General features: G+C 56.4%; 1 protein-coding gene across 1 annotated transcript in view; it reads right to left on the bottom strand.

Moving 5' to 3' along the window:
• Nucleotides 1-1,572: 1,572 nt before the first annotated feature.
• Nucleotides 1,573-13,287, bottom strand: part of SLC26A11 (solute carrier family 26 (anion exchanger), member 11) — a 34,313-nt gene continuing 22,598 nt past the window's right edge. The window contains exons 11-18 of the mRNA XM_011991963.1: nucleotides 9,985-10,045; nucleotides 9,043-9,098; nucleotides 8,605-8,745; nucleotides 7,274-7,401; nucleotides 6,866-6,965; nucleotides 6,255-6,388; nucleotides 3,654-3,726; nucleotides 1,573-2,425 (exon numbers count right to left, since the gene is read on the bottom strand). Of these exons, the coding sequence (XP_011847353.1) occupies nucleotides 2,334-2,425; nucleotides 3,654-3,726; nucleotides 6,255-6,388; nucleotides 6,866-6,965; nucleotides 7,274-7,401; nucleotides 8,605-8,745; nucleotides 9,043-9,098; nucleotides 9,985-10,045 (785 nt within the window). The 3' untranslated portion in view covers nucleotides 1,573-2,333. The remainder of the gene's footprint in view (nucleotides 2,426-3,653; nucleotides 3,727-6,254; nucleotides 6,389-6,865; nucleotides 6,966-7,273; nucleotides 7,402-8,604; nucleotides 8,746-9,042; nucleotides 9,099-9,984; nucleotides 10,046-13,287) is intronic.

The raw sequence follows: 13,287 nt of genomic DNA, 5'->3' as shown, positions 1-13,287 counted from the left end.
GTTACTGAATTCAGAGACACCCAGTTTTCTTCCCACTTCTTCCTGCTTCCTAGAAGGCTGACTCAAGCATGTTTGAGTAGATTCTGAGAAGCATAAGTGCTGAGTCATAGGTGGTGTGCAGATTTATGAAACTGATAGTGCCTAGTGCCCGCCACAGTTTGTTTACCTTCACCCATCCCTGTGAATGAACCATGTCTAGGTTCAAGCATGGATGCCCTTGGTATGTGGGTGCAAGCCAAACGTGGACTGCTGCCCCTTCCAGCCCTGGCAGGGACGCCCAGCGAGCACAGCTTTGGGACAGGTTCACTTTATGTAGAAAGAGAAGCTCCCTGAAGTCACAAATGACATGGATTGGAGGGCAGGGGTGAACAGTTCACTTGTGGATGAGAGAGGGCCAGGCATGATGGCTCACACCTTAATTCCAGCACTTTAGGTTGAAGCCAGAGTATCGCTTGAGCCCAGGAGTTTGAGACCAGCCTGGGAAACAGAGGGAGACCCTGTCTCTATTTAAAAAAAATTAATAAATTAGCCTGGCGTGGTGGCATGTGTCTGTGGTCCCAGCCACACCAGAGGTTGAGGCAAGAGGATTGCTTGAGCCCAGGAGCTGAAGACCAGCCTGGGGAACACAGTGAGAAGAAAGGGAGGGAGGGAGGAAGAAAGGGAGAAAGGGAAGAAAAAAAGGAAAGGAAGGAAGAAAGAAAAGTAAAAGAAGGAAAGAAAGAAGGAAGAAAAGGAAGGGAGCAAGAGAGGAAAGGAAAGAAGGAAAGAAAGAGGAAGGGAGGGAGGGAGGGAGGGAAAGAGGGAAAGGAAAGAAGGAAAGAAAGGAAAAGAAGGAAAGGAAGGAAGGAAAACGGGAGGCGAGGCACCTGGAAGAGTCATGCGGATGAACACACTCCAATGTCCGCTCCAATGTCCAGTGGGGAGCCCCGCAGCCAGCAGCCCTGGTTACAGCGGCTGTCTCCTTGCTGTGCTGACACTGGCCGGGACTGCCTGGGCAGAACGAGGCTCAGCAGGGCAGGCCACATTCTTCTTGAAGAAAATGCAGGGAGAACACACCTCCGAGGCTGCCACAGGCCTCCAGGGATTTACCCCCAGACTCAATCAAAGCATTCATAAAAATACAAACATGCAGGCGGTCCTCATCTGCTCAGGCTGCCGTGACAGATCACCCCCGCCTGCGGGGCTTAACACAGACATTCATTTTCTCCTGGTTCTGGAGGCTGGGGTCCTCACGAGGCCTTTCTTCCTGGCAGGCGCGTGGCCTGGTCCTTGCTGTGTCCTCTCATGGCGTTCCCTGGGGCGAGGGTGCAGAGAACCAGCTCTCTGGCATCTCTTCTCATAAGGACACTAAAGCTATCAGTTCAGGGCCCACCTTTATGACCTTCATTAAACCCTAGTTACCCCTAAAAGCCCTATTTCCAAACGCAGTCACATAGAGGGCGAAGCCTTCAACTTAAGGGTCTTAAGGGGGCATGATCCCGTCTCTAACCCAAGCACACGTTGAACAGCGGGCTCAGTAAGTCCATTATGATGCATATATAGACCGAAATACCAGGCAGACATTAAAAACCATGTGTTCTAATGCTATTTATTATCACAATAAATAACTCACTGCAAACGACTGCATGAAAAACGTGGGTTCCAGAGCACCATGTATAAAATGATCCCATTTATGTAAACTGTAAACATACATCCACACGCTGATGGACAGGCACGTTTGGGGAGGGGTCTGGAGTGATCACCCAAGTGGATGGGGTTGGGGGTGATTTCCTGTATGTTTTACAATAAGCATTTATGACTTTTACAAAATCACCGAAGCTATCACTTTCTCCATTTACAAAACAGAATTATTTGTACATAGAGACTTGACGTCATTTGGCACACCTTGCTTTTCTCCTGGAGAGCACAGATGCCGCAAACAGGAGCAGACCCGCCTCCCAGACTCCCGCCTGCCCCGTCCCTCCCCTGCAGGTGGCACTGGTGGGCCGGGAAGGTGCTGCGGGCCCCAGGACGCCTCGCACAGTCCAGGCCGGAAACCCGTGGCCCTGCTTCCTCGCGCAGTCTGTCATTCTAGAAGACTCTCTCCAAACCACTCTTCCAAAGAGGGTCATGCCAGGGAACAGCAGCGAGGTCATTTTCCAGTCATCTCGCAGGAAGCCACTGAGCCGCCCCCGCCCCCGCCCCCGCCGTAGACCTCCAGGCCTGGCTTCCTTCTCCTCCCCAGGTTACCTGCTCAGGGCCAGCATGTCTATCAGGCAGCATCCAGCATCCAATCACAGTGACAAGAACCTTCGGAACACCCTGCAAACTGTGGATGCCCACGGGTGGCCCCATTACGCCTCGAGCAGGGCGACCTTGTGGTCCGGAACGGCGTCTTCTCTGATGTTGCAGGGCTGGGCCCCTGGCTCCTGCCTCAGGTGTTTCTCTGCAGAAAATACAAACAATTTTTCAAGCACTGAAAGCTCAGAAGTGAGGATGGGTCAGTTCACGGGAAGGGATTAACGGAGGCCTTTCAGGGTTCTAGAAGGTGCGCAGGAAGGAGCTATGGGCCACCCAGGCCAGTGTCACTAACTCCCTGAGGGTCTCAGCGGAGTCTCTGTGAGCGTATTTTTCAGGTGACTAACGGTCCTTTCTTACCGCTCGGGGTACCCTCCCATCCCATGGCCAGGCCACAGTCTGCTTATCCACTTCCAGTGCACTGCATCTGAGCTGCTTCCTTCTAGCAACGACATGGGTGAATCTCCCTGACATCACATTGAGCCAACGAAGCTGGTACAACATCCAGCCCCCTCACTCTCACGGAGCTGACCCTGCTCCAGCTGTGGCCTCAGTGGAAGAGGAAGAGGCCCGGCACTGGGGCCTGGGACCCTCTGGCGCCTGCTGTGTGGCCTGGGGTGGATGCTCTGCATCGCTGGCCCATCCTCTTGTTGACACCTGCTGCAGCTCAGACCTCCAGCGATTGCTGTCTCAGGGCTCAGCGCCCACCCTGCTCCTGTCCCTCCCGTCCCTCCTGTCCCGGGGCTTCTGGATCTCCTGACCCGGCCCTGTTCTGTCCTGGTCCTGATCCCTCGGGGTGTGGACTTCCGCTGGAAGGACATTCTTCCAACCTTCTGCATGAAAAATGTGGGTTCCAGAGCACCAGGTGTGAAACGATCCCATTTATGTAAAACCACAAACACATATCCACACACTGACAGGCAGGCACATATGCATGTTTAGGGGAGGGGTCTGGAGTGATCGCCAAAGTGGACTGGGGTGGAGGTGGTTCCCTGTTTTTGTTTTTGTGTTTTTTTGAGACAGAGTCTCGCTCTCTCACCCAGGCTGGAGTGCAGCGGCACGATCTCGGCTCACTGCAACCTCTGCCTCCTGGGTTCAAGCAATTCTCAGCTTCAGCCTCCCGAATAGCTGGGACTACAGGTGCCCACCACCACACTCAGCTAATATTTGTATTTTTAGTACTGATGGGGTTTCACCATGTTGGCCAGGCTGATCTCAAACTCCTGACCTCGGGTGATCTGCCCACCTCGGCCTCCCAAAGTGCTGGGATGACAGGCATGAGCCACTGCGCCCAGCTGGTTTCCTGTAGTTTTTATAATAAGCATTTACGATTTTTATAAAATCACCAAAGTCGCAGGATGTCTGACTGTGCCCACCTGCTTCCTCCAGGGTGGAGAAGTACTGGAACCCCTTCAGGTCAGCGGACAGCAGGACACGGAGAACAGGGACCTGAAGGACAGACAGACTTCAGCCAGGGCAGGATGTCCCTCTCTAGCACACGGGCAGGCAGCCTGGTGGACACGCAATCTCAGAGTCTCCTGGAGAGGCACAGCTTCACCTCCACACCAGCGAATGGTGAGAAAAAACGCAGCCCCAGGGGAATGCTGTCAGAGGAGGATTTTTTTTGTTTGTTTTTTGTTTTTTTGAGACAGGGTCTTGCTCATTGCTCAGGTTGGAATGCAGTGCACGATCATGGCTCACTGCAGCCTCAACCTCCCAGACTGAAGTGATCCTCCCACCTCAGCCTCCTGAGTAGCTACAGGTGCACGCCACCACGTCCAGCTAATTTTTCCTATTTTTTTGATGGGGTTTCATCATGTTGCCCAGGCTGGTCTCAAACTCACGGCCTCAAGTGATTCTCCTGCCTCGGCCTCCCAAAGTGCTGGGATTACAGATGTAATCCTGTAATCCGCCTGGCCCAGAGAAGTTTTGTTTTGTTTTGTTTGTTTTTTGTTTTTGTTTTGTTTTGTTTTTGAGACGGAGTTTTGCTCTTGTTACCCAGGCTGGAGTGCAATGGCGAGATCTCAGCTCACTGCAACCTCCGCCTCCCAGGTTCAAGCAATTCTCCTGCTTCAGCCTCCCGAGTAGCTGGGATTACAGGCATGTGCCACCACGCCCATCTAATTTTTGTAGTTTTAGTAGGGATAGAGTTTCACTATGTTGGCCAGGCCGGTCTCAAACCCCTGACCTCCCACCTTGGCCTCTCAAAGGGCTGGGATTACAGGCATGAGCCACCATGTCTGGGCCAGAGTAGTATTTTTTTAAGTGAATCATCTCCAAAGACCATGAAGACATGTGCTCTGCAAATACGACACAGGATGTAACACTTATGAGCAAAGCTCTGTAGGCACATGCCCAAATCTGAAGCCTGGTCCACCATCCTGTGTGACCGTGGGCAGGTTACCTGGCTTCTCTGGGCCTCAATGACCTCTTCTGGACACGGGGATGAAGACAACCCTAGCCGGCCAGGTGCAGTAGCTCACGCCTGTAATCCCAGCACTTTGGGAGGCCAAGGCGGGCGGATCACAAGGTCAGGAGATCAAGACTATCCTGGCTAACAAGGTGAAAGCCCATCTCTACTAAAAAATACAAAAAATTAGCCGGGAGTGGTGGTGGGCGCCTGTAGTCCCAGCTACTCGGGAGGCTGAGGCAGGAGAATGGCGTGAACCCGGGAGGCAGAGCTTGCAGTGAGCTGAGATCACGCCACTGTACTTCCAGCCTGGGCGACAGAGCGAGACTCCATCTCAAAAACAAAAAAAAGAGGGAGGCTGAGGCAGGAGAATGGCGTGAACCCGGGAGGCAGAGCTTGCAGTGAGCTGAGATCTGGCCACTGCACTCCAGCCTGGGCCACAGAGCAAGACTCCCTCAAAAACAAAAAAAGATAGCACTAGCCTCGGGGGCCAGGCTGGGGATGAATAAAACCCTGACAAGTACCAGCTGTGGCCCACACAGGGCGTATACGGTTCAGTTAGCCTCCTGTTTCATGGCTAGTTCATGAATGTCTCCTCTCAGTGCCTGGGGACACGCCCTAGTCCCCCATGTTCTGCCATCTAGGACTTGGCAGGGAGCACACATTTAATTACAGCAACAGAGACCCCTGCCTCTCTGCAAACACCGGCCACACTCCTGCGATGTCGACCCTGCAGCGCTCGGAAGGCTCCCAGGTGAGGCCTAAGATGCAGGGCCCGGGACCTGGCCCTTACATTTCACCTGCAGCTCTGAACAGGACGGCCTCCATAGAAATCTGTCTTCTTCAGCCTCTGGAAGCCCTGACGATACGTTTTTCACGAAATTCTATGCGCACCTGTTTTTGTTTTGTTCTGAGATGGAGTCTCTCTCTGTCGCCCAGGCTGGAGTACAGTAGTGGGATCTTGGCTCACTGTTACCTCACCTCCTGGGTTCAAGCAATTCTCCCAGCCTCCCGTGTAGCTGGAATTATAAGTGCTCACCACCACACCTGGCTAGTTTTGTTTTTGTTTTTTTTTGTTGTTGTTGTTGTTTTTGTATTTTTTAGTAGAGACGGGGTTTCACCATGTTGGCCAGGCTGATCTTGAACTCCTGACCTCAGGTGATCTGCCCACCTTGGCCTCCCAAAGTGCTGGATTCCAGGCGTGAGCCACCACACCTGGCCTCACCTGTCTCTTTTTGTTTCCTAAAATACAATTCCCCTGAGAGCAGGGACTGACCCTCATTCACTGTGTGTCCCCAGCACTGAGGACAGTGTGGCAGTGACCACCAGGGAAATGAAGCCATAACGTGACCCCTCAGAGGGCTGGGGGCCACCACTCCCCATTCCACAGGGAGGGACAAGGAAGGCCAGATGGGAACGAGAACTGTTTAAATCAGAGGCAGAGCCAGCACTGGCCGAAGGGCCATCCAGTATCACAGCCCAGAGATGTCACATTCACCACGGGAGGCAGGCACAGGAAGGACTTGAGGCAGCTGCTAACCCCTAAGGCAGCCCAGCGCACACCCACCTGCAGGCCCACGAAGGCCAGGGCGACGCCCTGCTTCTGGAAGTCCTGGAGGAGCTCGCCAAGCCCCAGCACCACGGTGTAGTCGATGCTGCAGACATGGGTGCACTCCAGGACCAGGCAGCGTGGCGGGGAGACTGGGGAGACAGGTCCGAGCCAGGTCATGCCACGCAGAGCAGCCCAAAGCCGCTCCGCAGAGGCCAAAGGAGGCTCTGGCCAGGGGCAGGGGACAGAGAGGCCAGAGTGCTCCATCTCGTGGGGACTGAGTCACCCAGTTGGGGGATTCGGGTGGTAGGACCAGAGACACAACTGTTTGATGACAGCAGCAGCTGTTTCCCTCCTAGGACTCACAGACTCTTGGCTCCCCTAAAATCAACCCCCCAGAAACAGGAAGGGGACTTTAGGGGCAGAGAAGGAACGGTATGTGGGTAGCCACCGCCCTTGCTGCAGCAGTCACTGGCTGAGGCCCACAGGGGACAGTCCTGCCCACTCGGAGACGCATCCTTGTGGACTGGAGAGTGTCAGGGACAGGGCCTTGGGGTCCTGAACAGCTGGGAGTGGAGGGCAGAGGACAGGGGAATGACCTCAGACCACCTTGGCCCCCGCCCATGCACCTTCCAGGGCCCGGCTTAGGATCTCCTCCCGCAGAGCCTCCATGGCGGGGAACGACAGGCCGCTGGCCGGCTGCAGGACCAGAACCGGCCCTTCTGACACCTGCAGGGAGGAGTGAGTCCTGGAGACTGGGCAGCCTCCACCAGGCTTGGCCTGTCCCAAGCAGGAAGCCCCCACCCAACCTAGCACGCTGGAGGGAACCGGGAGTGGGGTGCTAAGGGGAGACCCCCACGGCCCCCACACAGTGGGAGAACACCATGGTTTATAGCGGGGTGGTTGCCCACCTGCCAGCAAGTGGTCCCCTTCAGCAGCGCCCATGACCACCATCACCCCAGACCCTCAACACGTAAGACCGTGCCCAGGAGTCCTGCCCCCAGCGCACTCCCCACTCAGAGGCCACGGCAGGGTACCTTGGTCTCGGGCCTGGCTGCGGAGTGCAGGAGCATGAGCAGAGACACCAGGGCCCCGGCCAGGATGCCGTACTGCACCTCCCAGAAGCACAGCAGGAAGGTCACGCACAGGGGCAGCAGGTCCAGTCCTAGGAGAAGGGTGCTGCTGAGGGACGCCTGGCAGCCGCCCAAGCCCCCAACACGGCCCTGCTGACCAGTGGGAGCTTTGTGCCCCCCACATATGAGTAAAGGTGCTCATGGACCCAAAGCAGCCCCCGAGGGGACTCCTGAGGACTTGGGGACAGCAGCTGCTGACCAGGCCAGGCTTCAAGTTGAAGGAAGGAAATGCCCGCCTCATCCAAGCTGAGCGCAGGTGAGACCCGCCCACTTGGTCCCTCCTCATCCGAGCTGAGCGCAGCTGAGACCTGCCCGCTTGGTCCCTCCTCATCCGAGCTGAGCGCAGCTGAGACCTGCCCGCTTGGTCCCTCCTCATCTGAGCTGAGCGCAGCTGAGACCTGCCCGCTCGGTCCCTGGCCTCCCACCTCAGGGAGGGAGGTGGCAGCAGCTTGTTAGGGCACGGAGCTGGCCTGAGGAGTGGGGCAGGGACCACGTGAACTCTTGAGACCTGGCCAAGAAGGTGCCCTGGGGACAAAGTGCATGGGCTCAGGCCTGGCGGGGATTCCACCTCACGTAGGTCAGGCCCGCCTCACCCTGGCCAAGCCTCGGTTTCTAGCGGTAGCGACCATCTCATTCCACGTGGGCATATTAACATGTTTCAGGGCTGTTCTAAAGCCCCAGCACACTGGCATGCGAAAGGCCCTGGCATGCGACAGGCATGCAAGAAAATTATCCATCCTTTCACCTGGCAACTTGCTGGGGCTGACCAGAAAATGCCAAGTCAGCTAGGTGAACCCACTGCATGCTTCCTCCACAAAAGAAAACAACATGTGTTAAGTTAAAGGAACTGGCAGTCAGGACCTGCGTGCAAGGCTGTTCCACTGCCCCTGCTGGTCACCAGGCACGTCTCCCGTCCCTCCCCCAGCTGGGCCGGTGGCTAGAGGCAGCAGGGAGGGTGGGAATGCGGGCAGAGGGATCAGGAGGGGACCCTCCCCCAGGTCAGTGCTCCCCTCAGGACCCCAGGTGTCAGGACAAGGAGCTCCAGCTCTTCCCACTGAGCCTCTGGACCATCTCTGGGGCCATCTCCTGGCCATCCACTCGTCTGTTCCAGGACTGCCCTAACTTCCCAGCCCCAGCCCCGCAGCAGTGGCTGCAGGAAAATGGTGTAGCACAAATGACATTCTCCGCGTTCAGACACTGCATCACAGTGCCCTCCCCGTAGGACAAGAACGTACTCTTAACGCGCCAGAGCGTCCTGAAGATCTTGGTGTCAAACAGCGGGGCCACGGCCATGATGATGACGGCGGCCAGGGCGGACTTGGGGATGTAGTAGAAGAGTGAGGTCAGGTAGTCCAGAGACAGCAGCACCAGCACTCCTGCGGGGCGCGGGAACATGGGTGACCTCGGGGGCGCAGGGTCCCCCCAGCACGCAGCATAGCAGCCTCCTGTTCAGCGGAGCCCACTGGGGACGGGGCAGGGGTAGGGCGACGAGTGCCAAGGCCCCCAGCCCCTGCTCAGTCTCCTGCGGTACCCCTACTCCTCTGTGGCCCCCCAAGTCCCTGTGCAGTCCCGGGGCACGCGGCCCAGGAGCCAAAGGGACATCTCTTGGGCCCCCTCCTCCCTTTCTCCCACTCTCAGGGCTGGGGGCACAAGGGGAAGATGGAGGGCCTCACCTGTCACCAGGCCCCCTGCCGGGGTGCACACCCCCGACTGAGAGTTCACGGCTGTCCTGGAAGGCAACACAGAGACCGTCAGTCACCAGAGGCCGGGAAAGGGGAGACCTCAGCCCACACCCTGTGGCCGTTCTTCCGAGGGGACGTCAGCTCCCAGCACAGTTTAGGAAGCAGGCGGGGACTGCAAGAGGGGCAAGGCAAAGAGACTTAGGGTGCAGTCACAGAGCGCTGTGCTCAGGCCACCCTGACTACAGGAAGCAGTTCAGGAAGCACACGTCCTTTCGGGTTCCTGCCCCCGTCCAGGTGGGGGCCCCACACCCTGCAGGGCGAGCGTCAGCAGCTGGGGCACTGGGCACTGCCAAGCGGTGCCTCCTTCTCTCCTTTAAGCCACAGATCACCCCCATCCTGTTGTCCTGACTGAGGAGGGGCCCTAGGGCGTCTGGGCTAAGCCTCACACCTGGCTTCTTCAGGGCAGAGCTGCAGCCCTTCCTGTCTCCACGTCCTTTTAGGAATTGACTCTGGCACCAGGAGCCAGAAGGGCTTTGGTGTGCTGGGAACTTTCCAGCATTTGTTTTAGAGACGGAGTCTTGCTGTGTTGCCCAGGCTGGAGCGCAGCGGTGCAGTCACAACTCACTGCAGCCTCAACCCGCTGGGCTCAAGCGATTCTCCCGCTTCCGCCTCCAGAGTAAATGGGATAACAAGGGTATACCACAATGCCCAGTGGAAGCTTCTAGTATTAAACTGCAGGACCATCTACGAGAGTAAAGACACAGAGGACACCCTGGAGGACAGCGGGGTGACCCCCAGCCCTGCCCCTCCACGGAGAGTTCACAGCGGAGGACGGGGCGCCAGGGTCAGGGCAGGCAGGCTCCTCATCAGGATAACAACGTAAAGGCATCCAGCGTGGAAGACGAAGAGAAGTGGAAGACACAGGTCACTCACCGTCCAAAGCTGCCTGTGACTGGGTAGGCGGAGACGAAGGAGCCCAACACATTGGTGAGACCTGGGGAGGAGGCAAGACAGGCTGATCGGGGAGGGTAGGCACACAGGACGGAGGGAAAGGAGATGGGGAGGGGATAAAAACCCAGAAGGGAGGCGGGAAGGCAGGGCTCGGGAGAATTATCCTGGGGGCCTGAGCCTGTGCACTCTTTCAGAGAAGAAAACAGGCCACACTCTTGCAGATGTAGAGCCTAGCAATTTTTTTTTTCCTTTTTGAGACAGAGTCTGGCTCTGTTGCCCAAGCTGGAGTGCAGCAGCACGATCTCAGCTCACTGCAGCCTCCGCCTCCCAGTTCAAGCGATTCTCCTGCCTCGGCTTCCCGAGTAGCTGGGATTACAGGCACGTACCACGACGCCCGGCTTATTTTTGTATTTTTAGCAGAGACAGAGTTTTGCCATGTTGGCCAGGTTGATCTCAAACTCCTGACCTCAGTGATCCACCTGCTTCGGCCTCCCAAAGTGCTGGGACTACAGACATGTGCCACCACACCTGGCTAATTTTTGTACTTTTAGTAGAGATGTGGTTTCACCATGTTGGTCAGGCTGATCTGAAACTCCTGACCTCAGGTGATCCACCTGCCTTGGCCTCCCAAAGTGCTGGGACTACAGGCATGAGCCACCACACCCAGTTAACTGTATTTTTAGTAGAGACAGGGTTTTGCCATGTTGGCCAGGCTGGTCTCAAACGCCTGACCTCAGGTGATAAATCCACCTCAGTCTCCCAAAGTGCTGGGATTACAGGTGTGAGCCACCACGCCCAGCCAGATCCTAGCTTTCAAACACTTCTCACCCAGCCTCTCCTGTGTGACTAGGACATGCCTTCCCCAAGCAGAACAGAGGGGAGCATCTCACCGCCCAGGAGGGGGTGACAGCTGAGACGAACGCGCCCGTAAGACAAACCCTACGTGCTCGGGAGGTCAGTGGCTGCCCACAGTTCTCCACCCAATTCCTTTCAAACCCAGCATTCCTTCTCACGAGACGACAGCCACAGTGAGGCCAAGGTCATGGCTGGTATGCTGCCTCCCCAGGTGATGCCGGCTGCCGACGACAAAGCCCACGCCTGCAGCATCGCTGAGGCCCAAGAACAGGGATCACTGCTCAGGTTGACCCCACGCTCCCACCAGCATCTGTCTCACCTGGAGGCACCACTAAAACCAGAATCCCTCCCGCTCGCTAAGACCCACAGTGGGTTCTCAGGTTACGAAGGTGCAGGGCCTGCTCTCGAGGTAGCTTGGGCTGGGGCCAACTCAGTATCAGGGCATCCCGGGTGACATGGCCCAGCTCACAGCCCTGAGAGAGAGGGGATAGGGCAAGGAAATGCAGGCGTGGGAGGTCTCAGCAGAGGCCTGCGGTGACCGCAGGCTGCACGGGATCATCCTCACTCTGCAACAGCTTGGGCTGGGGACCCAACTCTGTGAGCCAAAGCTGACCAGGGCGACCCCTCCCAGCTTGGCCTTTACGGGCTGACATCAGCCAGCTTTTTGCTGTGCGGCTGCTAAAGCCTACCTGGCCTATCTGAGATCAAGGAATCCCATGGCTGTCACAGTCACCTTGACCTTCGCTCTGTCTGCGTTGTATCCCTGGAACTCAGCGTGCCATCAGAATAGTTCTGTGGTATTTTTAAAGTAATGGGAATAGGGCCAGGGGCTGTGACTCAGGCCTGTAATCCTAGCACTTTGGGAGGCCAAAGTGGGCGGATCACCAGAGGTCAGCAGCTCGAGACCAGCCTGGCCAACATGGCGAAACCCCGTCCTACTAAAAATACAAAAATCAGTCGGGCTTGGGGGCAGACGCCTGTAATCCCAGCTACTCAGGAGGGTGAGGCAGCAGAATTGCTTGAACCCAGGAGGCAGAGGTTGCAGAGAGCCGAGACTGTGCCACTGCACTCCAGCCTGGGCGACACAGCAAGACTCCGTCTCAAATAACAATTATAATAAGTAAAGTAATGGGAATGGGATGCTCTGGGAAATCACATTTGGAAGATTTACTGGGAGGCTTCGGGGAGGCTGTGGATTTTCTCGGCCTGGGAGTGTGTGAGTCCTAGGAAGCCCGAGCTCCGCCACTCAACTAGACAATGCCCCGCTCTCCATGGCTCAGAGAGGAGCCCAGGCAACGTCCCTTTGTGACCCAACCTGGGTCACTCACTTTGCTGTCAAGAAGCCAAATGGCTCTCATGAAATTGTCAGGGTGGACACCCCTTGGGAAGAAGCCCATGGTGCTTCCTGGGTTACCCTGCGCCAGTCTCATGAGGGGCGAGAAGGAAAGGCAGGAAGGCCTGGGACCCACGATTCAGTCACGTTAACTGAATTTAAGATTCACACTGGGCCGGGTGCAGTGGCGGGCGCCTGTAATCCCAGCACTCTGGGAGGCTGAGGCGGGCGGATCACGAGGTCAGGAGTTCGAGACCAGCCTGACCAATATGGTGAAACCCCATCCCTACTAAAAATACAAAAAGTAGCCAGGCATGGTGGCACGCGCCTGTAGTTTCAGCTACTGAGGAGGCTGAGGTGGGAGAATCGGATGAACCCAGAAGGCAGAGGTTGCAGTGAGCTGAGATGGCACCACTGCCCTCTAGCCCGGGTGATAAAGCAAGATTCAGTCTCACACACACAAAAAAATATATATATTCACACTGTGGTCTCAAAATATACCACTAAGAAGTCAGCCTGCAGAGATATAACAAGAGGAAACTAAACGGTGAAAGCGGGCATGACCCCCATCCACAGGCAGGCAACTTGGGACCCCCGAGTCTTCATGAATCCACCTGCCCCTGCCTGGAGGGAGGTACAAGGCAGGGTGCGGGTACAATCAGAAGACTCCTCTGGACTCCCCCGGCCACAGCCTTCAGCTCTCGACCCCGTCCCTGGGCGCTCCCTCCTTGAGGTGGGACATTCCAGGTGTTCCTGGATCTAGGCCAAGGCTACAGACCTCAGGGTCGGGTACACAGCACAGGTGCTCAGTAAGTGGTAGGACAGATAGCAGATGTCAGCTCCTTATTCTTAGGGGTTAAACTGAGCAGTGTGGAGGTCTGGGAATGAGTTCTTATTCATATTCCAGAAGAGCCAGGCGCGGCAGCTTATGCCTGTAACCTCAGCACTTTGGGAGGCCAAGGCAGGCAGATCACCTGAGGTCAGGAGTTCAAGACCAGCCTGGCCAACATGGTAAAACCCCGTCTCTACTAAAAATACAAAAATTAGCCAGGCATGGTGGCACACACCTGTAATCCCAGCTACTCAGGAGGCTGAGG

Source organism: Mandrillus leucophaeus, unplaced genomic scaffold (assembly GCF_000951045.1).
Source record: "Mandrillus leucophaeus isolate KB7577 unplaced genomic scaffold, Mleu.le_1.0 Scaffold1, whole genome shotgun sequence".
In the NCBI taxonomy this organism is placed as follows: domain Eukaryota; kingdom Metazoa; phylum Chordata; class Mammalia; order Primates; family Cercopithecidae; genus Mandrillus; species Mandrillus leucophaeus.
This window is presented reverse-complemented; position numbering and strand designations above follow the sequence as displayed.